This window comes from Odontesthes bonariensis, chromosome 7 (genome assembly GCF_027942865.1).
Source record: "Odontesthes bonariensis isolate fOdoBon6 chromosome 7, fOdoBon6.hap1, whole genome shotgun sequence".
NCBI lineage: Eukaryota > Metazoa > Chordata > Actinopteri > Atheriniformes > Atherinopsidae > Odontesthes > Odontesthes bonariensis.
Window position 1 is genome coordinate 28,138,036 of NC_134512.1, and position 21,057 is coordinate 28,159,092.

At 42.7% G+C, this 21,057-nt stretch overlaps 1 protein-coding gene across 1 annotated transcript in view; it reads left to right on the top strand.

Annotated features, from left to right (window-relative positions):
• map1ab (microtubule-associated protein 1Ab) overlaps window positions 1-17,572 on the top strand; it is a 63,009-nt gene extending 45,437 nt beyond the window's left edge. The window contains exons 3-7 of the mRNA XM_075470412.1: window positions 3,040-3,122; window positions 3,384-3,521; window positions 3,808-15,529; window positions 16,504-16,736; window positions 16,993-17,572. Coding sequence (XP_075326527.1) covers window positions 3,040-3,122; window positions 3,384-3,521; window positions 3,808-15,529; window positions 16,504-16,736; window positions 16,993-17,148 — 12,332 coding nt within the window. The 3' untranslated portion in view covers window positions 17,149-17,572. The remainder of the gene's footprint in view (window positions 1-3,039; window positions 3,123-3,383; window positions 3,522-3,807; window positions 15,530-16,503; window positions 16,737-16,992) is intronic.
• The last annotated feature ends 3,485 nt before the right edge of the window (window positions 17,573-21,057 follow it).

Below are 21,057 nucleotides of genomic sequence, written 5' to 3' on the forward strand. Positions count from 1 at the left end.
GCAGAGTAAGTTTTGCAGGATTAGACGTTGCAGAAGTGCAGCTGTAAACTCCTTACTGAACGAGGAAGAAGGTGTCAGTCAAACCTTAAGCAGTTTTAAGAGTTTTTCTTTGGGGCAAAAACGTCAACCCATACAATATTCAGGAACACAGATTCGTTTTTACGGGATTAATAACTGCTGGAGAAGGACTTCAAGTATTTATTTCTTTTCATTTGCACTTTATACTGCAGGACCTAACAACAGGACTTGTCCTTTCTGGTTAATTTCATCACACATGTGTGCAGTTGATTTAAAGAAAAGACAGCACATTTTCATTCATGTCAAGCTTAAAAGTGTTAAGTTAAGTTAAAGAAATAACTTTAAATAGGAACTGGTAATCAAAACAAAAAATGTTTCCAGTTAAATTTCTGGCAATTGGCATTGGAAGTGAAAGTGGACCTGATCTGAGAGACCTCCAGCCTGCAGTGGACAGTAAGTCCTGTCACACTGCTGATGTCCTGTGACCCCCCCCCAGTGGAAACGGCAGCTTTTTTCACAAAGTGCCTTTGTTGTTCTAGTATCTTGTTGTACCAGTCTGCAGTGTCAGCCAGCAGTCACCCTCCAGGCAGCCATCAACAGAAGCTGGTGCACTCTCTTCGCATCTCTTTCACCTGAGAAAAGCAAATCTCTGAGCCTCGTTCTTCTCAATGCAGGTTAGCAACCTCATAGCAGCTGGGTGACGCCTGTGTCTCCAGCGTCTGACTCAATGGCATTATCCTCTTGTCATTGCTGGAAGTATCAAAGCGAACTTGCATATCATGGCTCACCCTCACGGCTTAGTCATCGTGCTGTGAAACCGGACGCGTCTGTGGGCAGATCTGCTGAAGTGTTAGAACTCCCTCGGACTGCTGTCCCAGCGTGTTCTTTTGGACGGTGAGGGGTGTCGTTTCCTCGACCAGCAACAAAATGCCTCTGTCACCTCTCACCATTTACTCCAATACCAAATGATTAGAAATTATTGTTTTGTGTCACATATAAGTTAAAGGGACCTGTGTGTCGATAGAGGAAAAGAATGCCTGTCAGTGTGTTGCTATGGTAACATCAGCAGCGGGAGTCACAGCCTCTGGTTATGTTACATTGACCTGCCTGTTGTAATGAGAGTTTAAATGAACTTCTTAAGCCTTGTCAACATTGAATTAAACATTTTGAATCAGTTTTCAGTTATTGGTCATTTAGATTAAATCAGCAGGATTCATAAGGCACACCTTTGAATCCGTCTGGTTTTATACTGCAGTATCAGCTTTTCCTACATCAGCCACAGATATCACTGGTCATGACTGTTCAGGCCAAAGTATTTTATTCATTTTTTTAATCAATTGAAAATACTCCTCAATATGCACAAAATAGTATCTAAAAAGAAAGATATCAACAATACACAGACAGTAATGATGGTGCAGTAGCAAATAGAAACATTTTCAACCTCAAACCAAAACAGAAAGCTGGAAAAACACCAAATGGAGTCAAAAAGTTTCAAGTTTCTATTTAAACACTTGAAGTATGGATTGGTGTCCGTGGTTTCCTATAATGTAGCTTTCTTCTGACTGTCAGGACTGACCTTCAGGATGAATATAGCTGCATCACTTTAGCATTTTTGTCTTTGCAAGCATGTTAGCATGCTGATGCTAGCATTTAGCTGCAGTTTTAAAGCCCAACCTCACAGAGCTTTTGAAGTGGATAAAGTGTTGATATCCGTGTTTTGTTAAGACACACAGAGCTGCATTTTGATGTATAGATAAGCTTGTAGTTTTTACCTATTATTTAAGTCAAGCTGATGTTGCTGCTCTTGAAAATGTGAGATGCATCATTTGCTCTAATTTGTTTTAAGGTGTTTTAAATATGAAAATGAGTTTAAATATAAAATGATCCCATTCAGCTTGTGTTTTTTTAAAAAGTTAAATCTGATGATGTTGACAACATGCAGTTAAATAAAGAATAAGACCTCATTATCTGCTGAAAGCTGTGATTCTTATCTGTTATATACTGTCACTGTTACTTATTGAAGGCTTCATCCTCCAACTTACAGATGGGCTTGACTTGTATCACACTGATTCATGTATTAAACTGCTTTTTAAAATCAATTTCATTCAAACTATCAACTGCTAATGATTCCTCTTCTTACCCCTCTTCCTCAAAAGACTTCCTCTTACCAGGCTGCCATATATAGAATTAGTTTTTAATTATAATATATGACGTATATATATATTCAGACTTGCCAAAATAAATAAAAGTAAACAGAGTAAACAGTGCTATATCTTAGTGCGTTTTACACCACAGTATATGATGTTGAGAATGTTTTACATCATAGACGTTTCAAGGAAAATACATGTTTACACCCCAGACTCGAAAAAGATAACATAATGCCGCAAACTCAGGGGATGCGCCGACAATCCCAGTGGATGGTTGAGTCATTCAGATCCTCCTATTATTAGACCTGTGAAATGTCTAATCTGTGCTGAAACGGAGGGGAATTAAAAGCTTAGCATCACCTCGATAATACACGAAGCACTGTAAATGTATTTCAAATGTATTTGTGATTTCACATACAGATACAAAGTGCACTTTGCAACTTCCATGGAAGTACAAATTGTACATTTTTTCAGTAATAGAAAAAGATTAAACCATGATTAAAACTCAACTGAATGGTAAATATTGTTCTCAACTTCGGTTGCGGATGTCATTTTAAACTTCACCCAGAAGATATTAGTGACCTCTTTCCTGCTCCAACTTTGGTTTCTACGTTGATGCACAAGTGGGTTGATCGTCTCTTCACAGGGATTGCCCCACATACGAGGCACAATGCAGTGTAGTAAATCTCTCTGACTCAAGGAAGTTTTATTTAGCTTGCATATGGATACTGTCCAGTAAGATGCCTTCCGGCTAGACGGCCAAATGTCTGAGACTAGTGTAGGTCGACTTGTACAACTTGAGGCCTAAGTAGTGTTGCCTCAAATCTTTTTTATTAAAACATGATAACCTAATGTTTTCCATCTCATCCTGCAGGACAAAGGACTCTCCACCACAGGAGTGATGTCCTAGAGACTGTAGTGCTTGTAAACCCTTCAGAAGACACTGTTGTATCAGAGGTAAGGTCGGCACATTCTGCGCTACAGTGCAGCACTCTGTTTTATATTCACTATTTTCAGATGATTTAGACATTAATCATCAAAATCACCTGATCATTTGCCTGATGTTCGTGCTAAACCTTGTTTGCTAACCTTGACACAGTTCAAGTTGCATCTTCCCTTTTTTCGCTGCCAGTATTTTCTTTTCTGTCTTTGCAGTGCTGTCTCTCCTTTAACTGTCCTCTGTCTCCCGCTCTTCCTCTATCACTGTGTGTGTCCCAGATCCAGTCTGTAGTTACAGACTCAGCAGGACATAAGCTCCTGGTCTTGAGTGGCCAGAGCTCAGATCACGGCGGCCTTCTTCTTCAAACTGGGGTTTTCAACTACCAGACCTTCTCACGAATCTTTACTGATCCTGGGGTGAGTGATCTACCGTTTGCTTACACTGAGTCTGATGAAGCTCGTACACTGTGCATTCTGTGGTTGGAAATGAAGTTTATTTGCTGGAGATCGAGAAAAAAAGAAAGAAAAAGAAAACACTTAAATTACAGAGAACACTCAAAAGTTGGTGTTCAGGTCTCAACTATTTGATCCTCTATTAGAACTTCGAAGTTTTAAACTTAAAGTAGTGAGTATCACCTTCCTGGTCACAGAAACTGTCTACTTTTAACTGTTCCATCACTGATTCCGAGTGTCTTTCCTCCAGGTCAGTGAACTACTGGGAACAACAGCCCCCAAGCAGCAGGCTACACTTACTGTGTCCTGCCGCAGGGAGGTGGGCTGGAGCTCCCTGGGACAGCAGCAGACCCTGCGGGAGTTCCTGGAATACAAACTAAACCCAGAACCTGTTCTCCCCAAGATGGAGGGCGTCGCAGAGTTCACAGAGTACATCTCTGAAACTGTTGACGTCCCCTCACCTTTTGACCTCCTGGAGCCTCCCACCTCCGGAGGCTTCCTGAAGCTGTCAAAGCCATGTTGCTACATCTTTCCAGGCGGACGAGGAGACTCTGCTCTCTTTGCTGTGAATGGCTTCAACATCCTAGTGGATGGAGGCTCTGAGCGAAAATCCTGCTTCTGGAAGCTGGTCCGCCACTTGGACCGGATTGACTCAATTCTGCTCACACACATCGGCGCTGACAATCTTCCCGGTATCAACGGGCTTCTTCAAAGGAAGATAGCAGAACAGGAGGAAGAACAGTCACAAGACTCCACCAACTACAGTGACTGGATGAAGAACCTGATTTCTCCTGAGCTAGGTGTGGTGTTCTTCAACGTGCCAGAGAAGCTCCGTATGCCAGAATCTAATCTCAAAGTGAAACGCAGCATCGAAGAGGCCTCACTTACTTTGCAGTACCTTAACAAACTAGGAGTAAAGCCGGAGCCTCTCTTTCGAGTGGTCAGCAACACTATCGAGCCCATTACGCTTTTCCATAAGATGGGAGTGGGGCGGTTAGACATGTATATTCTCAACCCTGTCAAAGACAGTAAAGAGATGCAGTTTTTAATGCAGAAGTGGGCTGGAAACAGCAAGGCCAAAACTGGCATTGTGCTGCCCAATGGGAAAGAAGGAGAAATATCTGTGCCCTACCTGACATCAATTACGGCCTTAGTTGTCTGGCTTCCTGCCAACCCTACAGAAAAGATCGTCAGAGTGCTGTTCCCTGGGAATGCACCACAAAACAAGATCCTAGAGGGCCTTGAAAAATTAAAACACCTTGACTTCTTGCGCTATCCTGTAGCCACACAAAAGGACATTGCTTCAGGAGCTGCTCCATCTGTTATTAAACAAACCAAGTTAAAACAAAGAACAGATAGCAAAGAGAGTCTCAAATCTTCCCCCAAGACCACTGCAAAGGCCTCAAAGAAAGAAACTGAAGGACAAGACGATGTGTCAGCCACCACAGAGGCAAAGAGTGACTCTGTGAAGGAAAATATATCAGAGAAAAAAGAGGAGAAAAAGCCTACCAAGACTATCAAATCTAAAACTGAAGTGCCAGAAAAGAAAAAACTCATGAAAGAAAAATCCCTGAAAAAGCATTCCAAGGAAAGGGTGTCCAAAATGGATGAGAAAAAAGACAAGGAAAAGAAAGAAATCAAGAAAATAAAGAAAGATGACAAAAAAGACGATAAGAAAGATGCCAAGTCAAAAGATGACAAGAAGAAGGATGCCTCCAAACCTGAGCTGAGAAAAATGACAAAGCCTGACCTAAAACCACTTACACCCGAAGTGAGAAAGACATTGCATAAAGCGAAAGTGTCAAGTAAAGCCAAAACTGCAAAAAGCAAAGCTGCAAGAGCTGAACCTGCTGAACCCAAAGCAGAAGAGACCAAACCTGAAACTATTCAACCTAAACCCTTCGAGAATGGGACTGCCGAGGTTACGTCTGCTCCCTCCACACCTGAAGACCTCACCAAGGATTTTGAAGAACTGAAAAAAGTTAAGGCTGTATCAGCAGAGCCAGCAGAAAGTTCTGGTGTTTCCCCAGAGCCAGCAGCAGAAAGCCCCATCCAAGAGAAGAAGGAAGCACAAGGAGTCATTTCAGAGATCCCACAGGGAACAAAGTCCCCGGAAAAGGAGGAGCCAGCCACAGAAGGGAAAGCTGAACTTGAAGACAAGGGCATGGTGTCCACTCAAGAGAAAGAAATGGAGGAGGCTCAAAAATTTGAAGATGAGGGAGCAGCAAGTCAGGATGAGGACGAAGAGGAGGAAGAGGCCCCAGTTATAGAAAAGAAAGTACAGAGGGAGGAAGAGGAAGAAGAAGACATGGGAATTGGTGAAGAGGAGGATGAATCAAAATGGAAAGAGGTAAAGGATGATGGGCTTGACAGAAAGCACGAGACAGAAAAAATGGAGAAATCAGACAATCTCCTAACTAAGGTTGTGACTAAAGAAGAGCTCCAAATAACTCCATCCAAGGATGAGAAAGAGGAAGAAGAGGAGGAGGAAGACGCAATTGAAAAAGCAGAGTTGGAGGAGGTAGAAGATTTAGATGTAATAGCAGATGAAGAGATCAAAGTCAAGCCTAAAGATGAATTTGGAAGCAAAGCAACCGAAATTGTGACTGCAGATGAAGAAGAAGAAGAGGAAGAAGAGGAGGAGGGCTACCTATCCCATGTTGGAGGGGCCACTGCTCCTATAACCTCAGTAATTCACGGAGCTGCTGCAGCTGAACCCGTCTCTTACATCCAAGATGAGACAATTCCCGGCTACTCTGAAACAGAACAGACCATCTCTGACGAGGAAATTCACGAGGAAGCGGAGGAGAGAATACCACATCTTCAGTATGACGTTGGTGCTTATGACATCTCTGTTCCAGATCAGACTGGCTCATTTGTAAACATTCACGGCATGAGGGAGATACAAGCTGCAGCTTTAACTGAGAAAGGCTTTATTCCAGGTGTGCAAGAACAAGTGTCAGTTTTCACCAATATCATCACTGCTCCTTTGGCAGAAGAGGAGCATGTATCTTCTGCAACGTCCATCACAGAGTATGACAAAATGTCCTCCTTTCCTACCTCTATCGCTGAAGATCAGTCTGTGGCATCTGTCGCAGCTCCTCCAGCTGAGGAGCCAACTAAAAGCCCAGTTTCCCTGTCAACTGCAGCTGACGCTGCTCAAGGCAAAGAGCAGCCATGCTCTGCCGAAACTCTCTCACCACCTTCTTTAGAAGACGACAAACAATCCAAGGCTCCGTCCAGTGATTTACAGCTTCCTACTGCAGAGGAGAAGACAGTGGCTGAGGTTCGTGATGCTGCAGAAGAAGAGGAGGAGGAAGAGGAGGAAGAAGACCAAACTCCTAATGTTGACATTTCACTTGAAAAACTCCAAGAGGGCTATGCTTCAACTCAAATGTTACAAAGCAAAGAGACCGACTCCAAAAAGCTTTCTGGCCCAGGGTCACCCGAAGAGGCTCAACACGACATCAAATCAGTCCATCTACCTGTCGAAGAGGAAAATATTTACGCAGTAGCCCCTAAAGATGTTTCATCCGTTGTGCCTACTAGACCATTTGGATCCGACTCAATAACTTCAGAGAGTGAAGACCGTTGCTTCAGTCCAGATGATATCACTGTGAAAATGGCTTCCCCTCCACAGTCTGGACCCTCAAGTGCAGCTCACTCTCCACTTCGCCAGTCACCGGTGGAGGACAAGACAAAGGTCTTCCCTGATTTGGAACTGAAAAAGCAAGAGGAGCTTCCTCATGTCGTTGACATCAGTGACGACAAAACTGAAAAGAAAGATGACCAAAAAACAGAGACACGGAAAGAAGGTGATGGACAGAAAGGTGATCAGTTTGAAGTAGCAGTTGGAAGATCTGAGGACAAGTCATTTGAAAAGGACATGAAAGAAATTCCTTTGATGAAAGAGCCAGAAAAAGACACTTCATTAGTGCCAAAAGAGGAGGGAAAACAGGCAGAAATAATACCTGTTGTGACTTCATCTGTTACAGAAGTTCAAGTACCAGTTGCAGTTGGGAGGGATTCTGTCCTGCCATCTAACGAAGAAGACATTGATGACAGTTTCAAAGAGAAGGAGCCTAAAGTTCCTACACCGGATAAATCTCCAGAAAGGAAGAGTGGTTTCTTGGATGAAGAGGATGATGTCGATGAGAAAGACGATGATGATAATGATAAGTCTGCAGTTAAAACAATCAGCACGGAGCAGGAGAAAGAAAAGAGTGACACCTTAGGTGCAAAACAAATCAGGGATGAGCAGAAAGACAAACCTGACCTTCACGTAGACGTTTGCACCATTAAGTCCATCAGAGATGAGGAAGAAGATAAAGAGCCCACAAAAGACAGTACCTCTGATATCAAACCTATCAAAGAAGAAATGTCAAAGGACACTGTCACTTTTGATAGAGGCGTTAAAGATGAACACAAAGAGCCAGAAAAAGACCACATTACAATGGCCAAAACCAGTCAATACTCAGAATTGGAAATTCTTACTTCTGAGGCCAAACAAGTTAAAGATGAGCAGACGAGAGAAGAAACACCAGAGGATCGATTTGACCTGAGAACTGAAGGTGATTTTAAGGAGGCAAAAATTGATGACATGTCGGATAAGAAGATTTTGAAAGATGGGGGGAGAGAGATAGAAAAGAGTGACGTTTTTGAAATCAGCTCTATAAAGACTCAAGAAAAAGAGACTGAAAAGGTCCACCCTTCAGATTTCAAGCCTGTTAAAGAAGACATAAAAGAGGAAAAAAAAGTTGATATGCCCATCACTGAGCCTTCCCAAGATGAGAAGAAAAAGGAGACAGAAACATTAGATATCAAACTGAAAGTAGACATAGATGAGGAAAAAGAGATGGAGAAAAGAGAGGTGTGTGCCACGGAGCCCTTTACAGATGAGCAGAGGGAAGAAGAGGAAGAGACTGATGACATCACTGTTGCTAAACTTAGCAAAGAAAAAGAAAATATAAGTAAGGCGGATGAATCCCTTTTACCTATGAAAGAAGAAAAGGTACAAGAAATTAGTAAAGCTGTAATCTCGACCATCAGCCTCAGTAAGGAGGCGGAGGAGGATGCAAAAGTGAGTGAAGATGAGATTTTTGCAGACAAAACAACAACTGAGCAAGACAATGAGAAAGTCAAAGGTGAAGAAGATAGTGAGGACAGTAGCACCATCCCTTCCATAGCACAGGATCAAGGTGTAACAAAAAGCATGGATGACGCTTACATCTTCAAACCTCCTATAAAAGAAGACAAGAAAGAGGATATTGGGAAAGAGAGCACTGTGGCTCTTCAGCTTACTACATCAGATGATAAACTACCAAGCAAGGAAGAAACCCCTGCTGTTAAACCAACAGTGGGAGAAAAGGGGGAACATGAAGAAAGTAAAGATGCTGCTGGTGCAGATAAACTTACCAGGATGGAAGAAGAGCCTGCCATCGTATGTAAAGATGTTGATATCTCTGCCATACCAACCAGGGCAGAAGCAAAAGAAACACTTCAAACTGACAAACCAACCATGGAAGGAGAAAAGGAGCAAGAGACAAATAAAGATCTAATCTCTTCCATTAAACCAGCTGAGGTAATGGAAGAGGGTGTAATGATAAGTGGAGATATTTCTGCTGTCAAAACGTTTAAGGATGAAACAACCACAAAGGATGTCATTTATGTAGCAACACCTATCCTACAAGACAAAGAAATCCATAAAGATATTTGTGCTGTTGAATCACAAATAGAAGAAAAAACCGAGGAAACAGTAGACAAGGAGGAAGCACTCACTGTCAAACTGTCTAGGGAAGAACAAGCAACAGTTCACGATCCTAATGTAGCTATCAAACCCATTAAAGATGAGAAATATAATATTGAGGATGGAATTTCTGATATAAAACCCTCTAAAGGGGAGGAAACAAAAGAGATGGATGATGCACAGCCCCTCACAGAGGAGAAGAAGGCTGAAATGAAAGATGTTATATCAGATGTAAAACTCATTAAGGAGGAGGCAAAAGAAACAATCATAGAGGAATTTCATGAAGAAATGACCATTAAAAAAGAGGACGAAAAGATTGACGTTGCTAAATTTGTGTCTATTAAGGAGCAGAAGGACATTGATATGACTTCTGTTAAAACAACTACAGATGACAAAGAGGCTGAGAAACAAACCCAAGAGACTAAAATACATGAAAAGGGCATCATTGAGGACCACAAACCCATTTTGGAACAAATGACAGATAAGGAAATTGACCTTGGAGATACAAAAAAAGAGAAAGAAGTAGATGAAACCACCGAACAACCGATTGACACAAAAGATAAAGAGTCATCAAAGGTTGAAAGCCCCAAAGACGAATTGAAAGTTGCAGTGAAACAAGGCGATCATGACGCCGAATCTTTCAAACGGGAGGAAGAAAAGGACATATACACCCCAACATGTAGCACCACAGAAGAGAAAAAAGATAAAGACGATTATTCATTTGAGCCTGAATCCAAGGTGGATGATGAAAAAGAGATAGACCTTGCACAGGCCCAGAGCATGAAAGAGGAGAAAACAACTAAACATGATATTTTAGATGATACTGATAAGGGTGTGCATGAAGAAATTACTGATAAGCTTCCTGGAGCTCAGACAGAGAAGGAAACTATCTCAGAAGGAGTGCAGCAAGGCTCTTTGGAAAGAGATGACATTTGTCTGCTTGCTAAAGAACAAGATGAGGAATTGAAATGTGTTAGTCAGGAAGAGAAGATGGAAAAAGATGATGCACATGTTGCTGAACTAAGCAAAGAGCAGAAAATGGAGAAAGAACAGGAAAAAGACTACACCTATGACAGCGAAGACATCAAAGATGAAAAGACAAAACCAGCACCGGATGAGAAGGTGATGGAAGAAAAAGATGCTGCTCACATGAAGACCGATAGCATTTCGGAGAAAGAAAAGTCTGACTACTCTGATGCAGACCACACCAAAGAGGAGAAATGGGAGAAAGAGGAGGTGCAGGAGAAAGACCTCGACAAAAGCATTAAACAACCTACGCAGACAATATTGGGAGAAGAAGTGTTGGTGTCCAAGACTGATTACAAATCTGCATTTGTGGTTCAGTCATCAGATGAAGACAGAGAAGAAGAAGAGGAGGAAGACATTTGCATGGGTGGAGCAGGTTCCAGACCTTTGTCAGTGGAGCTGAGGAAATCTGACCTGGATATCTCCTCTGAGGGTTTGTCTCCACAGACAAGTGACCAAACTCAACCACCTCCGGCTCAACAGCCCACAGTTATCATACCAACACTTACAATGCAGGAGCCCTCCCTGGATGAAGACGTTAAAGAGGTTGCAAAAGAAGAATCGAGACTTTTACCTGAAGCTGACAAAGATGTTGTGAAAACACAAACCACGGCCGCACCACTTGCCAAACCGGAGTCGTCTTTTGACATTGTGACATCAAAGGAAGAGGAAAAAGCTTGTTTTACTGCAGTTGCCAAAGCAGAAACATTGTCTGAATCAGCGGAGAAAAAGCCTGCGTTGTCAGCAATATCAAGCTCTGACAGCCAACCTAGGAGTTGCACACTTTCGTGTGCTGAAAGCCAGTCCAGTGTGGAGGAAACACTGCAACAAGAGAAACAGATTCTGTCTCCGATGAGCTCAGAAACAAGTGCTACAGGAAAGACCAAGGTGGATGAGAAAGCAGGGAAGGAAGCAGAGAGGGAGATGGAAGGAGAAAGAGAGATGGCTTCTCCGGGACTATCACAGGCTTGTTCATATTTTATGTTAGACAAAGAATCAGAGGATGCCAGTGATACGACTGGCACTGCAAAAGTAGATGCGGATGAAAAAATTAGTTCCGAGAAGGAAATCGTCGGTGGAAGCCCCAGAGATGAGATGCAAACCTTTGGCGCATCCAAGTATGATCCGTACGAAAAGCCCATCCCAAAACATCATGATCTGGACTCAAGGGAAGAGAGTGAGGTTTCTTTAAGTTTTGATAATGCCTCTGACATCTGCATTGACGATAACCGAAGAACAAGCCAGACAGACACCGGAGGAGCCATGTTCCTCCTGGACGATCAGTACAAAGAGGAACCTTTGTCCTTCAGTAGAGTTGACTACAGCCCAGTGTCCCTCACAGAGAGTGAAAGAAGCAGCCACCACAGTCAAAGTGCCTCTCCTAAAGATCAAGACAGAGAGAAAGGCCAAGAGGAAGAGAGTGAAAGAGAAGAAAGAGTAGATGCATCGTGTGTTGATAAGAGCTATTCGTCCACAGACATACAAGATAACAAAATGTCTCAAGCTGCTGAGTCTTATTCTTTAAGTCCCAAAGAGGACAAACCTGAAAAATCAGAGAAAGAGAAAGAAGACATGAAGGAAAGTGCTGCAGCAGCTTCTCAAACACAGGCAACGAGAGAATGTGATGTCGTTTCTACCAGTGCTGCCATTCAATCAGCACCTGCCTCATTAAGACAAGAGCCAACCTCGCCCTTGTGGAGCCCCCCGGATCTCAGTGCCTCAGCCCCCAGTGGAGCATTTGGAGAATTCCCAGAGAGGGACATAACAGAAAAGGAAAAAGAAAAATCTACTGAGTCACAAAAAGACAAAGTGGATTCTCCTGATCGCCGAAGCGAAGGATCTCCATCTGGCCGGCACTCACCTGCAGAAAAAGACATTTTACCTCAACAAGCATCACTGTCAGTGAGACAAGAAACACCAACTGACTCCAGGACTGGTGTGGTGGCCACTTTTGCAGAACATGAAATAGATGATAACGTTTTGGCATCTGACAACAGCCAATTTAGCAGCTCTGCAACATGTAAATCTATAAGTTTTCCAGAGGAAAAAGAGAGTCATATAGATAAAAGGCTACTGGTAGAGGGGGAAGATTTCACTGTTGATGATGATGATGACGAGGACGAAGATGAGGAGGAAGAGGAAGAAGAGGATGAATCAAGCGATGTTGATATGGAAAAGGGTGCTAGGGAACAGTCTGAAAAAGAAATGTGCAGACGCGATTTTGATGACAGTGCTAGATTAGCAGAGACAGAGGACTCAAATAAAATGTCTCAGTTGTCTGAATCAACTTTCCATAAAGAGGAACCAGCCTGTAAACCAACTTCTGATGCCTCAGCTATTAAAATAACAGACACAAGCAAGACGGATGTGGGTGGAAAACCATTCAAAGAAGAGGATACAACTCAAGACACAACACCAAAATCCTTTGAGGCCAAGAGTCTAGATGAGAGCAAAGTAACTCCGACGGCAGACACAGGCTCACCCAAAATAGCTGAAAGCAGCTTTTCAACGCCAGATGCCCACAAACATCCTGATAAGATGAAAGCAGAGGACAAAGACAAAACACAGTTGTCGCCTGAACCAACAACAAAAACGAGGTTGTCATTGACAGATGATGCTGCTTCACCTGAAGTTTTAGAGTTGGAAAAAAAAGATGACAAAGTGGCTCTTTCACCAGAGACAATATTTGTCACAAAGGAAACTTCATCCACAAGCAGCTTTACCACCAGCTCTTTGCAAGCGGATTATTCTGAGTCAGTGTTGAAGCCTGCAGCTAGTCCCTCCCCTCCTCTAACGGGTAGCTATGCCGATATCGGACCGAGCCGGTCTGGAGGGTACTCTGAGCTTTTTTACACTGATCACAGTCACTTTGAGCTGAAGGAGGATAAGAAAGAAACCCGTGTTCTCTCAGATGCCCCCGTGTCATCCAAGCCAAGTGATGATAAATATTTCAGCCAAAGAGATGCTGAGGATGAAGGTGTAGTTCAGAGGCAGACTCCAGATATCACAGCAAAACATGAGGAAACTACCTCATCAGGTTGCACGTACACCACCTTAACATACTCTTCTTCAACATTCTCCTCTTCGTCTTCTGCCTCACCGCCTGCTCCTTTGAGCCAGCCTTTGTCAGACAAAGCTGAAACATTCTCAACATCAAGCTCTGAAGTACATTTCACCAAAGAGGAACCATCGTTCATGGCTGCATCTACAAGCTCGTGCTTTGGAGGTTTTCAGAGAGATGAGTACATGGAGGTGATGACGAAGCCTGCAGCAGAAGTGTCCAAACCATCATCTCCAGGCTCATCCACCACTGCAAAACAGTCTGTGGCTCAAGAATCAGAAGCACATATGAAGCAGAGTGCTGATATTACAACACCCACTTCATCTTCTTTACAAAGTACAGAATCAGAAGCTTGCTTCGATGTCTCTCCTCTCCAAAGGGCTGACTCCTCTGACAGGGCGTCCCAGGAAAAGGAGCCCGATACGCTTGAAAAGGAAGACCGTACCATACCATGTCGTATTGGATGTGAAAAAATCAAAGTGGCTGAGACGTTTTCATCAGAAACTCAGTCGTATTCAGTAGAGAGTACCATTCACTCAACACAAACGAAGACCGTCACCATCACATCTACTACTGTTTTGTCTAAACCAGAAATGATTACGGAAACAACTCAACTCACAGCCTCAGTCCCTCCACTGAGTGAAAGTGGAGCTACCAAAACCTCATGTGCCGTAGCAGACTTACCCAAAACAGAAGTGGGTGAGAAAAAAACACTGCAGGTAGAAGAGGAGAAGGCAAATGGAGCTATTGTACTTCTGAAGGACGAGGCCAAGGTGTCAGGAAAAGGAACAAGTGAGAAAGACGAAAAGACAGAGGTACTGAAAGATACTGAAGCCAAAGAGAAAACAGAAGAAAAAAAACTGGATGAAAAGACTGGTAAAGACAGCACAGATGAGAAAACAGAAGCAGCTGATCCCAAGCCGAGTGAAAAAGAAGAGGTTGGGAAGCAAGGAGAGGCAGAAAAAGTGGAAGAGAAAAGCTTGTTGGAGAAGCCACCAGAGAGATTAGAGGTAAGGAGAAAGAGCAGTATATCCGACTGGGAGCTACTACAGAGGCCTGATGACTACCCCAGTGCCCCTCCACCAGGGTATGGGGACGATGAGGAGGAAGAGGAAATGGAAGCAAGGGAAGGGATTGCCAGTCCCCACAGTCCCTCTATGTCCTTATCAAAAGACACCTACCACACAGAAACATCTAGCAAAGGAGACAGAAGGACTTATCGTCCCTCTGACTTGGACACTGGAGCCACCTCCTCATCTGCCTCCCCTCAAGGCTTCTCCTCCTGTGAATACAAACACAGCAAAGGAGAGCTTTCTCCATCCTTCATCAACCCTAGTCCTCAACAGCTCTCTAGTGATGAGGGCGAAGAGGGTACCCGCAGTGACCAATCACAGGAAGGGGACGAGGACGATCATGAAGCACACTCTGTGAAAAAGAGGTCGCATAAACAGAGGCGCCACCACACTCAGAGTCACCATGGAGACACTGGACAGGGGTCGCACCAGCTTCCGGGCGCAATGTCATCTGGTTTGGCTGTCACATTAGCTGGAGAGGAATCACCTCCAACATCAGTAAGCGAGTCGTTACCTTCACAGTCTGATTCTGACGTCCCTCCAGAAACTGAAGAATGTCCCTCCATAACTGCAGAGGGAAATCTGGACTCTGATGAAGATGCTGAGCATCTACCAGTGGACAAATTATCTGCCTCTGGAGCTGGTGGGGGCCACCATTCCCCAACACCACGCTCATCTCAAAAAACTCACGATCCCCTCCCCACCCCCATCAAGGACCCGCTACCCCACCAGCCCCACCCTGACGTGTGCATGGTGGACCCAGAGGCTCTTCTCAATGATCACAGCAGCACAGAGAAACCTCTCAAGAAGGAGCACAAGACCACCAAGGGCCTGAGAAAAGGCAAACCCAAATCGGCCTCTCCTGCTCGCAGGGGGGAAGTAAAGAAGAGGTCTTCTACTCCTGTGAAACAGGCTAAGGACTCTGCCTCACCTCGATCAGCCTCCCTTAAGAGGAAAGACACTGAGAGAAGCTCCAGGCTGATCAAAATGTCTGAAACCCAAGGCTCAAGGAGTGAGATCCACAACTCTGGCAAAGGCCTGGTCAATGGCATCAAGAGCAGCTCAGGTGCGTTAACATCGTCATATTCTAAATCACATCCCATGAATTAACCTTCAAAATAACCCCAGGAATGATTCAAATGTCAGTGAACATCCAGTGAATGACAAAGAGGCACATTACTCAACTGGGCTGTAAAAAAAAGTATTCAGTGCAAAAGACTGAGAAAGACTTTTCAGTGACGTACAAAGCCTTTTATTTTCTTTTAGCCAGCAGTTAAACTTGGACATTAAAATACTCAAACATTCAAACATTCAGAGGCATTATGTCATTTGTAAAAACCGAGCAGGAAAATGATCTTCTTACATGGAAACAGCATATCAGATATGATTTAAGAACCCATATTGTGACATAACATGAATTTCACACTTTCTTTTAGATTAATTCTAATTCTCTAAATGCTTTCAAGCTCTTACTGAACTACTCTAAACTATGTAGATTTAAACCAGTTTCAGTTAATGTTTTTATTTTTATTTGATTAAGTTTACTTACATTTCACATCTATTTGCAGATATTACATCTCAGATTCAGTCATGATATTAACAACTGGAGGCGATGTAAAATGTGTTCGAGAGGCGCTTGGTTGCACAAGGGGCTCAACGCTGAAGGCGCTCAAACCAGCCAGCCTGGGCTCGAGTCCCAGCATGTGGCACTTTACTGCATGTCAAGTAAAGACCACGCCTTAAAAAAAACTGAAAAAAAACGTTCTTCAATAAAACATCAAACAGCACAAAAGATGCAGGACAACCTTAGAATCATGACAGTGCAACACAGATAAAATTCTATTGAGGTGCAGTGATGCCAGACTTTGTTGTTGGAGGAGCTGCACAGGTTTAGTTGCTAGAGTAGAATCATTTTGAACAGATACATAATTTATAATCCCTGGACCCTGAAATGGATAATGCGGATATGAAAAATTAATGAATAAGTAAAGTAATACATAATTAAATAATACTAACGCTTGTGTCTTTACTCACTTCCAGGAAACATCTCCCAGAAATCTGGTTCAGCTGTCCCCCCTGGACCACCTGTCTATGTCGACTTGGCATATGTGCCCAACCACTGCAGTGCCAAGAATGTGGACCAGGAATTCTTCAAGAGAGTGCGGGCTTCATACTACGTCGTGAGTGGGAATGACCCAGGCAGCGGAGAGCCTAGCCGTGGAGTCCTGGACGCTCTGCTGGAGGGCAAAGCTCAGTGGGGCTCCAATTTACAGGTATTTACTCTCTGCCTGGGCCTCGTCTCTCTTTCACTGAATCCAACAGAGCTGTGTTCTTCAGCTTTCTATCACCAACAGAATACACTTTATGCACCATGCATTCATTGCTGTGGTAAACCTGTACAGTGTGTCATGATCGCTAACATTGTGAAGAAGAGGCATGTATTTAACATAATTAGTTTTACAACAGAGAAGATTTGTCTTTTGCTGCTCCTCCCCCCCTCTCATGCATTCTCTTTGTGTCTGCGGTCAGGTGACTCTGATACCGACCCACGACACGGAGGTGACTCGGGAGTGGTACCAGCAAACCCACGAGAGGCAGCAGGACTTGAACATCATGGTTCTGGCCTCCAGCAGCACCGTAGTCATGCAAGACGAGTCTTTCCCCGCCTGCAAGATCGAGTTCTGAGCTTCTTTAGCCCAGCGGTACTTACCCCGTCACCACCAACCCTTTCATCCCCCCCTCCTCATCACCAGGAGGCAGAGCGAGAGCAAATTCTGCTCCTTCAAAGTTTCTCCTACTCCCATGGTACCAGTCTCAAAAGCATTTGCCGCAGCCCTCCATACAGTAGGCTCTGTTAGCTGAAACAACAGTCAAAATTCCGGACATATGCTTTGTAATAGTAGGGTTAGGACGCAATCAGTACTATATTTTTTATGTTTTTCTTCTTAAGTGTCTGCCCTAACACATTTCTTATGCTTGGGCTAACAGCAGTTGTAGTAAAAATTTGGGACATTTGAGAACTTCCATTGCCTCAGATCTAAATAGATAAATGGACACTGTTGAAAAAAGTGATAGTAGAGATTAGCAAGACAAAGTCATTACACTGATGGTTCAAATTATATTCAGCTTAGAAATTTGATAGCAAGTGGCCAAAATGTGTGCCAAAACTCCGTTGAAACATGAATTCTCATTAGTCGGCCTCTCCAAATTGGCTTAGGAATAATCAGAGATCAATTACTTGTTTAGATTGTGTAACAGCAGTTTTTTTTCTTTAATTCAAAGCTTTCTGCTACACTGATACAGAACAAAACACATTCTTTGCGTTTCTGCTCACGCCACAGTAGAGCTTGGATTATCGCAACGATGACTTAGATTGATGTTCTGTAACAAAAATGTTCCGTCCTGTCACCTGTGGCGAAGCTTTAGGAGGCGTCTGAAGTTGCCACTTGCTCGGCTCTATTTTCTCAGCTTTCACAGCTTAGCTGGTGCATGATGCTTGCGTTGTAGCTCTGACTCTTTCAGAGAGCTGCGTAGGGTTAATCCTGTCTTTAATCAGCCCTCAAGTGTGGAATGCAGTATAGTGTTGATAGATTACCACACTGTCTGGCTGTCTGTGCTCAAGTGTTTTCAGTAGGCGTCAGGCAAAGGGACGAAGTTTCTACTCTAATCATCTCTCTGCTGGGTGTAATGGTTTTTTAAGTCTTCATCAAGGTTCTTGTCGGTTGTATGTACTCCAGTCTACTTAAAGGATTAATGTTTCACATCAATACAAAGTTTAAGTTACAGAAGTCATATATTTTGTGATGATGCAGTGAATTGTGATCCTGATGAGAAGAAGGTCAATTCAATGCCATTTCCTCGATTTCAGCTACACATCTCTTAATATCCCAGTGACGGAAAAAAAAACAAGCAGTGACCTGTGACAAATGTAGCAATGGAAGCTCGACCGTGTGGCCCTTCACAGGCAATGGTCTGCCAGTGGAAACTGCAATATCTATATTTATTATTATTTGGATTATTTTTCAAGAAAAAAAATGCGTGAAGTGAGTTACAGGAGGCTTCTCATACTGTACGTGCCTTTAGCTTGTCGTCTTGGAGAAGGGGGGGGCGGGGTGGGGTATCTTAAGGACATGTCAGCCATTTTGAAGCGAGCCAGAAACCAACTTTGAAACCGAGGACCAACAAGTTCATACGCAGGTTGCAAGCTGTACCGTATCCAGTGAAACGGTTCACTCTGACTGCACAAGCTTTTGAAATCAATTTGGAGATGTAAAATCCGATAAAGTATGAATTCCACTTAAAACCAAAACGATTGTCTTCTAGCAGATTATTGCACCAATAGGAATGCACTTTTCCAAGGCATGAGAGGAGCGTTTTCAAAGTTGAGTGTTGTTTGTAGTTGAGGCAGAGGGAGTTAGTGTGGTAGCAGAAAATTACTTCTCCTTTGGAGAAACTATTTACAAGAACGAAAGAGCATGGATGAACTCTTGATATGAAGCAATTACCCGGTATCAATTGCAGAGAAATATTTATAGACTGAGCATGAATGTTTTGATGATGACTGGCCCGGATGCTGTTTAAACAAGAAGTAGGAATGTTATTGAAGCAGTTTTGCGTGTGTGTATCCTGATGCACACTTCAGTATTTCAGCAGGATTTGTCTCCCAGAGTGAAGGTCTTTCTGCTTGTTCACAGCCAGACTTGAAAACAGCTCGTATTCTCACTTTAGATTTTCCTTAGTCCTCGTTTTGGATTTCAGAGTTTATATGCGAGTTTATCATAATTTCTAATCACTTGAAATTTTGATTTCATATTCTCTATATTTTGTGTTGTGGGCGCATTTTCTGTTTATTATATTTAAAAAGAAAAAAAAAAGAATTTTCATTCTGCCAAGATTGCTGCTTACATGCTTTTAGTTTTGATTTGTTTTTGATGACTGATTTGAAGCCGAGGGTTATACCAGGTTGAGCGAGGCGGGGCAGGTTATGATCTTCAAAAAACAACTTTTTCCTTTTTTCTTTAAAGCAATTTATAGAATATTAATCCTCAGGGTGTTGCCAACTGAAAATAGGAAGGACGCTCTGATTACACAGCCTAACTTCATTAAGTTCTTTACCTCCATGAGATTTTAAAACGTGAAGCTTCACAGCAGACAACACAATCACCTTATGCTAGCCTGGTAACAGTGCCAATGTCTTTCTGTGAAACTTGCTCGTAACGCTACTCTATACCTCATTTTCCAAAGCCTCCCTGCTCTCCCTGCTCTCCCTCAGTTTTAAATCAAAGATGGCTTTGTTTTTACCCATTTCTTGTCATCATTATCCTTTTTTCCCATAACGCTCTGTGTGTGACTTTTCAGAGAAGGACAGAGCTTCTTGTAAAATCCAAGTTTGATGCTAGTTGTCCGTGAAACAGCTGGGTACGCACAAGTAAACCTACACCTCAGTCTGGAGGGAGCTGATTACCTGAAGGGCACAGTGAAGGTTTCAAATCTACCCCCTTGAAACCAGTTCATGTCTGAATGTCGAGCAAAAAGTCCTTTACACTAGATTTTCAAGGCCGTATGTGATGTGTTCGGAAGAGGAAGATATTTTTAAATGTGTGGGTCAGATTTCATGGGCGGTCTTGATTTGTTGTAATTTGTTGTGATAATAATGTTTTTGAGTTGGCTGATTCCAAATAGCCAGCCTCGAGATTTTCGAGGCATCGATAGAACGCTGTGAATCACTTAATACTGAACTGTATTTACAGGAGGTGAATGCACTATACAGGAAATCTATTTTTCTGAATGTAGAGTTGGTACGAACAATGCTGCTGGATCAAAACAACAAACAAAGGAAAGAAAAACCAAACAAATTGTTTCTTTTTTTTTTAAAATGACACCAATGTAGAAATAACTGTAAGGGAGAACGGAAAGCATGCAGATACTTTTCTGTTCTGACTGTCATTGTAGTAACAGATCAGTTCGAAAGGAACATGAGGATTTGTTTTTTTTTCCTCAACGTGACAGAAAGCGACTGAGATCCCAGAACAAACATATTAACAGTAAGACAGAAATGGTTCCAACTGCAGCTGCGACTTTTTTCTTTTCCTGAATATGACTTGAAACACATGCAGACTCAAAAACCATCATGGGAATTAAACAAATGCCACATGTACACGTACGCACCGTACACAGATTTGTACATACCACTCTGGAAACAACAGTCCTGACGAACAATAAACTATCCTTCCTGTGACACCATTCTCGCAGACTTTAGTGACAAGATGATCAAAACTGCTGACACTATACAAAAAGCTTACAAGCTACAGAAAGAAAAAAAAGTGCATCTTTCAGTTGAATTTCATCTCCATACTTACATTAAAGATGAAGATATCATTTGATATCAATCAGCATATGGTGTCATTGGTCCATCTAATCTTTCTGCATGTGATTTATTTAGTTATAATATTGAATGTAACTGTTGAACATGGAAATAATAAAATATAAAAGAAAAAAAAACATAATGCTATTTTAAAGAGGTATATTTGAAAAATGCTTATCGTCTTAACTGGTACTGACATGAACCACAGTAATATAATACTGGGCTGTGCT